Source organism: Palaemon carinicauda, chromosome 21 (genome assembly GCF_036898095.1).
Source record: "Palaemon carinicauda isolate YSFRI2023 chromosome 21, ASM3689809v2, whole genome shotgun sequence".
NCBI classification, from domain to species: domain Eukaryota; kingdom Metazoa; phylum Arthropoda; class Malacostraca; order Decapoda; family Palaemonidae; genus Palaemon; species Palaemon carinicauda.
Window position 1 is genome coordinate 54,826,380 of NC_090745.1, and position 12,522 is coordinate 54,838,901.

At 38.2% G+C, this 12,522-nt stretch overlaps 1 protein-coding gene across 1 annotated transcript in view; it reads right to left on the reverse strand.

Moving 5' to 3' along the window:
* Nucleotides 1-4,873: 4,873 nt before the first annotated feature.
* LOC137615280 (diacylglycerol kinase delta-like) overlaps nt 4,874-12,522 on the reverse strand; it is a 359,466-nt gene continuing 351,817 nt past the window's right edge. Inside the window, exon 8 of the mRNA XM_068345009.1 lies at nt 4,874-5,217. Coding sequence (XP_068201110.1) covers nt 5,050-5,217 — 168 coding nt within the window. The 3' untranslated portion in view covers nt 4,874-5,049. The remainder of the gene's footprint in view (nt 5,218-12,522) is intronic.

A 12,522-nucleotide genomic window follows, 5' to 3' on the forward strand; every position in this document is an offset into this window, starting at 1 on the left:
GTGCAGGATTAGCTTGTTTAATAAAATAAAGAATTTGTTGTCTGATTCCCTTAAGGGTAATAGTTCCTTTGTGTTCTCTAATAAATAAGGGCCCTGTGGTTGTAGTGGAAGTTCTACCTAAGTAGGCTTTCAGGGTGGTAACTGGACACAGGGATGGATCCCGAGGAAGTGGAACAACCTTCCAGGGAGACCACCTGTTTTGGGGGTCTTCATTTTTAGCCAGGAAAACTTTGTTAGGAGAGAGAAGAACCTCACCCGAAGAGAGAAACTCTATATGACCAGGGTCTCTAGATAAGGCTGACAATTCTGAGATTCTGGAGCCCGAGGCGAGGCTCAAAAGAAAAAGTGACTTTCTTAACAATGCCATATAGTTACAGGATTCATTTGGGGAGTCAGAGGCTAGCTTAAGAACATCGTTCAAAAACCAGGAAACTGCGCTAGGGCGAGTTGAAGGTTTTAGTCTGGCACAAGCTCTCGGACAGGTGCCGGAACGGAAACTACTCCGTGAGAGGTTGAAGGCACAGCAATTGGGTCTTGAGAGACTCTGGTGGAGGAAGATTTAGCCTTCGAAGCTGATGATTTCGAAGACCTGTGGTCTTTGGAAGACTTGTGGGTCGTATATAAAGTCTTACGATGAGCCTTCACCTTGGGGATAACAGGCCGGGGACTGAGACCAGTCCCGGTTGTCCCCGGAAAACCTCGAAAAGAAGAGTGTTCTGAAGTAGAAGAGAAAGCCGGGCTAGGGATAGGAATCTTAGCCCGGGAACCACCTGACTCACCTACGTCCCTACCTGCGTCGGGATCGTCAAGAGCTATGGGTTCCACATCGAGGTTGAGGGTAGAGATGTCCTCAGTTAGGGTGCCGCCCGTCTCTTCTTGGTCCGGGGCCAGAGGAAGGGATTCAAACCTCTCGATGATAGGATCCGCCAACTCTTTGGGGACCACAGCTGAAGGTTTAGCATGGGGGTAGAGATGGGAACACCATTCCTCAGAGAGGATATACGGCTGTTTGGCCTTCACGTTGCGGGCGAACCCGTCAATCCAGATCTTGAGGGTAGCTCGAGCTGTATCTTTCTCAAGTTGGGAGCACTGAAAGAGAACAGACTATTAGCGAGGGATATTTGTGCCAAAGAAAAGTGAAGAAGTCCAAGGACTTCGTAGACACGAAGTGAAAGGCATGCGGGAAGTCCAGAGGACGAGTGGCCTTAAATTTAATAATATTTTAAATTAATCGTAACTCCCTACAAGTCTGTATCAATGAAAATGCACTCACCGAGTCAGATGTTAGAGTGGAGGTCATTGTGTAGCAGACTACACAATTGTCTGGATGCCAAACAGCTAAGTCATCCACTCGGACAGAACAGTGGGCGTGTGAACGACACACGTCATGGCCGCAGGGTTGATAGATGACAGCGGCACATGCCGTCATTGCACAGCGTACAGTCTGTAAAATAAAAGATACATGAGTATCTCAAAGGAAAGCAAATTAGGGGCCCGGAGGCCCCGGTGCTTAAAATATATATACAGTATATATATATATATATATATATATATATATATATATATATATATATATATATATATATATATATATATATATATATATATATCACTATCATGATAAAAATGTTTTATATATATTCATCAGGAATCCTGAATGAAAGCAAATAGGGGCTCGGGGGCCCCGGATGCTTAAATTATAGCAGTATCATGATAAAAGATTTACATATCAATATCATGATAAAAATGTTTTATATATATATACATCAGGAGTCCTGAATGAAAGCAAATAGGGGCTCGGGGGCCCCGGGTGCTTAAATTATATCAATATCATGATAAAAGATTTATATATCAATATCATGATAAAAATGTTTTCTATATATACATTAGGAATCCTGAAGGAAAGCAAATAGGGGCTCGGGGGCCCCGGGTGCTTAAATGATATCAATATCATGATAGACGATTTATATATCAATATCATGAAAAAAATGTTTTATATACGTACAGACTGTAAGACAAAAGATACACGAGTATCTTAAATGAAAGCAAATTAGGGGCCGGAGGCCCCGGAGCTTAAATATCTACATATATATATATGTCGATTTCATGATAAAAATCTTTTATATATAGCCATTATGTACGTATATTGAATGTAAGCAAATTGATTGTAAAAGGAATTGAAATTAAGTCAGACCGTAACCGTAATCATATCAAAAGAGGGAAGGGAAGGTCGAGAACAAGGATCGTATATATAATATATATATGTGACTAATATATAAAGTTAATCCAAGTAAGAATGAGTAACGTTGGCTCCGGAGGCGCAACTAAACAACTCGACCGTATGGTAATGTATAAAAGCTACTTCCGGGGATACCGTAATGAAAGTCTTAATATATATATATATATATATATATATATATATATATATATATATATATATATATATATATATATGAGGTCCGTGACACTAGAGGGGGGAAGGGATCTTTAATGGATCCGTGACGTGCGGGACCGAGGAGTAGCACATACAAAACTTAATAAATAATATAACATGACAAGGTACCACGGACCGAGCAGAAAACTTCCCACAGATCGTTGGCCAAACGAGCGACGGAAAGAAACCGACTACGACCGGGTAGAGTAGTGAAAAGAGTACGTAATGTACGTTAATGTATAATAATAGTAAGCCTCACAGATCAACTGGAACCGCCCGTGCAAAGAAAGCGAATGCCCCCGAGAGGGGAACATAGCGCCATAAAGTGGCTCAAACTCGATCGGGAGAGAGAGAGGGAGGGAACCCTGGGCTGGGGTAGGGTATCGGGCTGGGAGGGAGGCTAGTAGTGGGGCGATAGCAGGTATACCAACCTGCCAGAGCCACGATGAAATGATCACGCGGAAAGACTAATAACACAATAAAAAACATAACACATGGTAAAATCAGATAGGAAGGCATGCTGGATGACAATAATAATAAAATTAACTATACATCAATCGTAAAACAAACGAGGGAGCGAACATGAGACAGGAGAAACCCAAGCCTGACAGCACTGCGGCAGGGCTACCAACATAACACATAGTCAGTGGTGCTAACAAAATGCAAACTAATATGTAATATCTGACTCATGAAAGCCCCTCCAGCTAATGCAAGCAAACGAATGACGTTAAAATGATAAGCAAGTCCGTGGCGTGCGAACGTAAATAATCCAAGTAATAATATAGTGGAATAGGAACGCCCGAAGGCGACCAGGCATGCCAACCTAACGATAATACGCACACGTATATGTAATAACTGTTATCATAATAACAGGACAAAATAAAAATTAATACGGTGTGTGAACCATGGATACCCATAAAGTTCATAACGAGAAACAATCAGTATGGAGGACTCATTGAAAATCGTTAAGAACGAAACAAGAGAGAGATAGGAGGGAGCCGGGCGCCATGAAAGACCCACGCGGGGTCGTGAAAAATAAAACTGTATAATATAAGCTAAAAAGGACAAGGCCCCCTCCAAAATCTCAAAACTCATAGATCTGGTACTTAACTTAGATGGAGAGACAGTGGAGTCCAACATCTTGAGGTAAATCCAGAAAAAAACCAGCGAAATTCACACACTAAGGCAAAATACAGCTAGCAAGATGTGTGCTATGTAAAGGAGTGACGTCACTGGCATGGGATTGCTAGTAGTAGTAGGATGTTGAACGGCACCTCGCTGTTCGGGGATGTTGACAGGAGATATCTATATGGTGCGAGGCCTCTGGTTGTGATTTATTCAGCGCCTCAGTATTATACAGACACCTTATTAAGGTGAGCGAGCTGGGTTCAACCTAGCATTCCTGTACAAATTTTTCTCTGGTAAATTCATAGCAGTTTTTACCTTAGAAATGATGTTAAAAGAGCATTTCACTGGGCGGCACGGGTCGGAGCCCAATAATCAAGATTACTTCCATACAGATTTGCACAATATTCTTACTATTTCCATTCACCCCCAGGAACCCACATCTCCCAACAATACCTTCATTTACCTTTACATCCAAGTAACTTAAACTTAACCACCCATTCACAAACTCAACCTTTCTCAAACATATAGTCTTTACCTAACTTTATTTCCCATTCCTAAGCCCTGAACAGGTACTATTACAAACTATTCTCCTCCTACATATCTTGGATGTAATATCTTTGAAATAAAAACAAAATGTGTTATTTTTCTAGTTCACAGCGTCTTTTTGACAATATAAGGACTAATGTTCTCTCACTCTGCTCACTATAGCTACCCCAGGCACAAGCACTCCTTTTACTTATCATTTCTGCACACATCGCCCTTTTTCTTTTATTTCACATGCCAAAGAATCCAGCTATCTCGTCTAAAAGAAATAAGCACGTATCATGCAGTTCTCTTTTATATAACCTCTATTTTACCCTTTCTCCATCTTTTGCAATACCAGAAAAGGATAAGGTGTAGCAAAACCTATGATCGTGGCCAACAGATGACTTTCATACAAAAAGTTATGAGAATATTACTATACTCTTTTGCCAGCATTCCATTTACATAAATATTACTCATGACAAGGGGTGGTTGCATAAAAACTCAAACAACAAAGTCACTTTAACATTAATCCTTCAATTGCAGAATCTTCGATGAACTTCATATACAGTGGGAAAAAAATAGTATTAATTGCTTCATCAACTGAACAGAAGGATGACTGGCATATATTCATATCACAACCCCTAACACACTGCACATTTCACCTCTAGGTTACATATAAGCTATTTCTTTACAACACATTTTCCAACTGAATGCATTCAGCACAATAATTGACATGGTATGATACACAAAATAAAACTCAACTGAAAAAGGACTCAAAAGGGTATCTTTAATCGATAATGACGGGCATATAAAAGGCAAATTTCAAGCAAAAATAAGATACAGTATTTTAATAATGGGGGAACATGTACAAGTTATACATCACTTATGAGGTAATTTGGAATTTTTTACCTAATTTCACAAAGAAAACCAAACAGTAACTAAAGCAGTTATTTGACTTAAATTTAACATGGTATTGACACTAACCTATCAAGCATTTTTGTTGTTGCCCTTTCATATTTCTCCAAGATATGAGGTAAATTGGTATCATCATCACACGCTGATCCCCACCCTAGAACTCTTGCTAGGTCATTTCCAGTTCCCAAAGGTAAAACACCTATTTGACACTGGTTCTGCAAAATGTAGAACATAATGCATTATTTATTTAATCTTTTTAATCTAATATACAAAGTATTTTTGTACTTATACACCAATTAGACAAGATTTTTGGCCATCAAATGTTAAAATACACTGATTCCAAATGGTTGTAAATTTGTAATTCTTTTCCATCCTGGATTGATTAACAAAATCCACAGCAAAAAAAGCAAAAATGCCAGTTGCATTTTTTATGTCATCATAACTATGAGATGTGAGAAAGATTGATTAAGAAGACCTTCCCATTACATAAAATATAATTGCATGAAAAAATATAATCTTGTAACCAAAATTTACATGTATTTTTTAAAAATCGAGTTAGCCTATTAATGGCTACTTAGAATTAATTGTGATTTAGGAGGCATGAATTGCACTGCTGCTAATCCCAGACTAACAAAGAGAGACCCATAGGAATGCACTTAAGACTTCCTTAGTATTGATATGAGAATCAGAACCAAAGTTTCCCATGGATAACGAAGAATCTTGAGCGTATGACGGAAAAAAAAAAATGGTGAGTTAAGTGTCTGGAAAAAAGGGATTCAGAACTTGAAAGTTATTAGGACCACTTTCACCAAGGCTCATCAAGAAGATAGAGGATTAAGAGCCTTAGACTCTCCAAAAAGTGAAAAACGTAATTTGTTCCAGAAAATACTTTGAATAGTATGCCCTGAGATCATAAACCATAGGTTTCAAAACCTATGGTCAAAGCCCAAATGATGGTGGGATGGGATAACTTAAAACAAAAAAAAAGTTAAAAGTACAAAACAATGGAATTCTATTACAGCAGAGTATATAACAATTCATGAATTACTATTATTACTATTACTTGCTAAGCTACAACCCTAGTTGGAAAAGCAGAATGCTAAGCCCAGGGGCCCCAACAGGGAAAATGACCCAGTGAGGAAAGGAAACAAGGAAAAATAAAATATTTTAAGAACAGTAACAACATTAAAATAAATATTTCCTATTTAACTATGAAAACTTTAACAAAACAAGAGGAAGAGAAATTAGATAGAATAGTGTGCCTGAGTGTATACTCAAGCAAGAGCACTCCACACCAAGACAGTGGAAGACCAAGGTACAGAAGCTAAGGCACTACCCAAGCCAAGAGAACAATGGTTTGATTTTGGAGTGTCCTCCTAGAAGAGCTGCTTACCATAGCTAAAGAGTCTCTTCTACCCTTACCAAGAGGAAGGTAGCCACTGAACAATTACATTGCAGTAGTTAACCCCTTGGGTGAAGAAGAATTGTTTGGTAACCTCAGTGTTGTCAGGTGTATGAGGACAGAGGAGAATCTGTAAGGAATATGTCAGACTATTCGGTGTAAGTGTAGGCAAAGGGAAAGTGAACTGTAACCAGAGAGAAGGATCCAATGTAGTACTGTCTGGCCAATCAAAGGACCCCATAATTCTCTAGCAGTAGTATTTTAATGGTGTGATTGAGACTGAAAGAGGAAAATACAGTAATTGCAGATAATAAAGCAACGATAAATGTATAAAAACAATTGTATTTGACTTCCTTTACATCAAATACTGGTATAATGCAAGAATTTGAACCTGGAGCAACCAAGTATAATATAATTTTTGCTTCTGAGGATATTTGGATGACTGACATGCTGTGATATCCATTCCTCTTGACAAAGTTTTACTTGACACTTATTCTTAATTCAAATGGTGATATTGGTAACGTAATTTATCAGTATGATAGCCATTTAATATTTTCCAAAGGTAAACAAATAAAGCTTGGAAATTTTCAAATCAAGGACGAGGACTTTCCAATTTTAAACATTATTGTTATAATTGGAGATATAAAGCTTGGATTTTCTACATAAGAATGCTTTGCAATTAAATTTATATAACAAAATGATGCAACATTAGCCATTAACTATAAAAGAAAATACAAATGTAAAATCATAAAAAGTTATACTGTAATCCCTCGCCAAATGGCGGTTCACCTACCACTCCCTCAGTACATGACAGATTTATAATGTTGTAAATGTATATCACAGACTCCTCTTTATAGGGCATATAAACTTTACATTTTTCCTATTTTGATTATTTTTTTATTAAAGTAGTAATTTTCAGGATTATGAAAGCTTAACTGTATAAAGATAATAAAACAAAAATAATGAAAAAAATATACCAAACATTTCTGTATCTACTTTGCATTTATTTTTTTTTTTCACATATTGCAGAGGGCCATTACTTATAACGAATACAGGAGTGATGAGTTGTTCTCAAGATAGAAAGAATTTTAAATCAAAACAATGAAATATATACACATAGATTTCTTTGATCTATATTGACTTATGAGTAAATAATCATATGTACAGTTTATTTAATTGAATCTTTTATTTGTACAAGCATGTAACATGGTTGCGCTCATGCCCTCATGTAGAAGTTTATTGCATTTACTACCAAAAGAGGAAAAACAAATTAGTGTACTAAGAAATTATAAAACCGTGTTACAAAAAGAACTTTTGCAATGTACCAATATTATTTAACAAAATTTCTTTGAGAGTAGGCCTTATCCCATATACCATCATCATTGTCATAAGCATAAGGAAAGCTGCCTAGTACAGGAAAAATATATAAAAGAAAAAAAAATCAATTACATTACATGAAAAAGAAGGGTTTTAATGTTGGAAAATACTATTTTGGGGGAGGTACAGTGATACCTCTGGATACGAAAGTTTCTGCTTACGAAAAATTCAGGATACGAAAAGCGATACGAAGATTTTTATGCCCCAGTATACGAAAAAATTTTCAGGATACGAAAAGCTTACGAGATCCCAACTCGTTGCTGAGAGTAATTTTAAAAATTTTCAACTTTTTTGTTAATTAACTGTACCTTTTTTTTCAGGGTATCAACCCTTAATTTAGGTGTACAGGTAACAATACACCACTGATCCAAATGCTTTACATACAATACCGTAACTTTTATAGCCTACAGTAGTAAAGAAAACGGACCGTTTTCTTAGGGCTTGGAGGGGATAACTAGGCTATAACTACATTATTGAATAATCTCATGGTGGTTTCTGGAATGGATTAGGCTGTTTTTAACGGTTGGGTTAATTATTGAATGATAGAAATGGCTGCATTGCATGTTTACTGTATTACTACAGTTTAGCGTGTTTATGAAAGAAAAGGTGTCTTTTCATAAGGCTTGGAACGGATTAGGCTATTTACATGTAAAACGCGACTCAGGATACGAAAAAATCAGCATACGAAACCGTATCCTGAACGGATTACTTTCGTATGCTGAGGCATCACTGTACTGTGTTGTCTCCAAAAACTTTCCTGTGAAAGACTAGACAACATAAATAAAAAATATTGTCCTTCCTGCTCCATGGCAACTGTATCAACATTCATATCACGGGCTTAGTGAGCATAAGGAAGATCTATGGATTCAGGCTCTATTGAATCTGTCACATCACCTCTTATGCTGCAGCCTTATGGACAAACAATGACACATCGCCGAGTTGCAACATTAGTACCGGAGCAGAAATACCTAGATCACAGGTACAGTATACACTTGACTACCACCTTTTATATTCAGAGTAAGGTTCACATGCCTTTTTTCCCTACAAGAGACTAGGGAGCAGGGAGGTTTATGGAAACCACACAGCACTTCTCCAAAAATAGGTGTTTCCTACATAAAAACCTCTTTCTTGTGGTTAACACAGTGTGGTCTCCAAGAACTATTACCTTAAAAACATTAGAGTGAATTCCTGCAACTTAATGAGCATTCAACTCTAACCAAGCATAACTGGCTTGAAGGTTTAAAGGCCACTCATGAATGGCAGAGGCAAAGAACAGTAACATTGCACTAGCAAGCAGAACAATACCCTAGAGACTGACCATATATCATATGATCAGCGGCCAAGCCCCCTCTCCACTCAAGCTAGGACCAGGGAGGACCAGGCAATGGCAGCTGATGACTCAGCAGATAGACCTTTAGGCTCCCCCAAACCCCCTATCCTTAGCTCACATGGATGGTAAGGTTGCACTCTAAAGGAACAAACGAGTCTGAGCAGGACTTGAACAAACGTCTGGCGATCACCAGGCAGAGATGTTACCAATCAGGCCACAACCACCCTAAAATAACCAGTTGAAACTAATCTTATAGAAGAGCCTGTTAAGGAGCCAGCATGAGATGCTTTGTTTTAGGTTGGTTTACCACCTGCAGGTTCCACGGACAAGCCGAGTACCACGCATGCAGGTTATACCACATGGACTTTTTTTTCAGGTATTAATATTCTATGTCAAGACAAACATGCAAAGGATAATATGTCCTAATATTGCCTATTAGCAAAATGATAACAATGAAGAAATATTTTTTTTCACATTGTGAGTTTTAGGGATGGAGAGGGAATCCACTTTTGGATAAGGGAGGTCATTAGAATACGGATAGCCCCCTGTAAAAAGGGATTGTTTGCCTGGGCATTTAAGAATAGACCATCTTTTACTGAATTGGACCTCTGTAGGTATGAATGAAGGACAGATACTGGACATAGGCTGCCATCCTGTGACTGTAAAGCCACAATATGAAGAGGATCCTGACTCTGGGGAGGTTTTTAATTATTGGTTATAAATAAGAGACCAGAAGTGATGGTGAGGATTTCTTGTTTTCTATGTAATACTGCAAGTTCACTTGCCCTTACTCCCAAAGCTAAAACTATTAGAAAACAAAGCCTTCTGTAATAACTTTTTGAAGAAAACATCATCACTGTCTATACCTTTATAAAAAAAAAAAAAAAAAAAAAAAAAAATCAAACACCCTATCGAGAGACTAGAACACTGAAGGAGTTGGTTGGGATGGTCGTTGAAAGACAAAAGACTGCGTATCTTGTGGAACATGTCTCGAGTCTAAATCCAAGTTAAAGAACTGTTTGAGAGGTTCTGTCTATGCAGATATGTATAAGACTGTTGACAGCTGAGGTTTTCTTTCTTCACAGAGGTGGACTAAAAAAGGAGCCAAGAAATCTATGGTTATGTGGCATGGACACCTAAACTTAAGGAGTCGCCCATGCTTCCCATATCGACTAGCATTGTCTAGAGAAAGAATTCCTCTTACATCACATCAGATATATCACATTGTAAGTTGAAATATTTTCTCCGTAAATATGGGAGAGAAAATCCACATATGAAGATTATGCATGAGAAAGGAGGTAGCAGAGATATTCTAATTCCATATTCCCTGATATTGATTGATTGATTGATTGAAAGTTTTCTGGCATCCTGACATCTAAGGTCATTGACACTGATAGCATTTATTATATTATACTATATTATATTATATTATATCTGTTTTTTAAGAGCTCTTTTACAAGCCTCTTTAAAAGTAACCCTTTCCATGGTCCTAATGGCCTGAATTTCTTTTTCAAAATTAAACTTAACACAGCTTTTAGATGTAGCTGGGTGTGCTTCCCCACAATGTATGCAATTAGAGTTTTCTATGCATATTCCATGACTACTTTTGCCACAGTTGGCACAAGCAGCTGGCTTATTGTTTAGTTTTTCCTTACATCTCTGGCTTAAATGGCCATACATTTGGCAATGATAACATCACAATGGTAAAGGGATATATGGTTTTACGTTCAAAGAAAGCCAACCAGCTTTTATAACATTTGGTAATCTGCATTGATCAAATGTTATAATTAAAGTAGCAAGAGGAATAAGTTGTTCTCCAACTCTCTTTCTCACTCTGACTACTTTAACTACTTGATTTTTCAGTTCATCCTCAATTTCTTTTTCCTCTATATCCAGCAATTCTGGAGCATATATCACACCTCTACTCTGGTTGAAAGTAGGGTGCGAAACACATTTTACACTATGACCATTCAATGTTGTAAGTGTTTTTAACCTTTCACCTTCTAATGGGGAGAGTGTCTCTATCAAGAGACTTCCTTTTCCCTGGGGTAGGATTTTTGGCTGCCCTCCACATAAAGTAACCATTTCCCTATTAGCTTTAAAAATATTTCCACGCTCATTTCTTCCGTTTTCAAATTCTAAGATAAAAAAATTTTCAAATTCACGACTTCATAGTGACCAGGCAATACTTCTACTTTTCAATATCTTTCTATACTGTCATCATCTTTCACTCTCTCTCTCTCTTCTTCTCTAGTGTTTCATTATTCATATGACACGAATAAGGTTCTAATGTAACAATATTAGAACCAGAGTTGGAGCTGTCTGTACCAAGGTCCATGTTTGTATTTTCCAGGTCGTCAACAGAGGGGTGGCTTTTTTTGGTATGAGCAAGCTGAGTTATCCACCTCTTATCGGAGGATGTCAGTCCTCTTATCCCATGTGGCCCAACACGAGAAGAGGTTTCAGCCGGGACCAGTCCTCTATTAGAGAGGGGCTGCCTCTCTTTAGGTGGGCATACACCGGTCAGTGGGGATAGTTAGCCCCTCCCACCGTCGACTCCAATGCCTAGCATCACCCATTACCCGCAAATATGGGTGACTTAAAACCGGATCACTGGAGGCCGACTCTTTAACAGACTTGGTCTGCACCCAATGGGGTCTGCCAGAGGGTGATGGCGTCTAAATTGGCACAGGTTGAGATGGAAAGCCGTCCATCCCACACTGTGCCAAATCCAAAGCAGCAGCCAAAGTATAATCAAACATGCCAAAGTCGTCAACAATATCGAGCCCAAAAGAAAGAGATGGGAAAAAAAGAGAAATAACCAAAAGTAAAAGAGAAAGTGCCGACTGATTTAGTTGGATCGACAGCTGGGCACCGAGGTCCAGTGGGGAAGTAGTTCCCACTGTTCATTAGAGCTCAGCTGCTAATCCCTAAGCCCCCCATCCTCATCAAGGCTTCAGCATCTGGGGGGGGGCCTTTGAAGGACATATACTGGAAAAAGTTTAAGAATACAAGTCCTCTACTATGCAAAGACAATATTTGTCCTCTTGGAAGAAGTGGGTAGAGTTTGTTGAGAAACGTAACTTCACTTCGATTACTGTGGACTTCTGTTTATTATTCTTTATCACACTACATGGCATACAATCCAGGTCAACCCTTCTGATAAAATAGGTGAGTTTGGACCTCAGTTGTTTGAAAGAGAGATTAGATCTTGTTATTTCCCCTTTAAAAAGTTGTCCATCTTTAAAAGCTTCACTCTTTGACAGGTAAGCTTTAAGGCATTCACAGGGTGCAGAGAAGGATCTTCCTTTAAAGGGATGATCTTCCAAGGTCTAAAAGTTTCGTTGAGAGTTCATTTTTAGCCAGGAATACAGAATCTGGATATAAACTAACTTCTCCTGACTTCGAGAA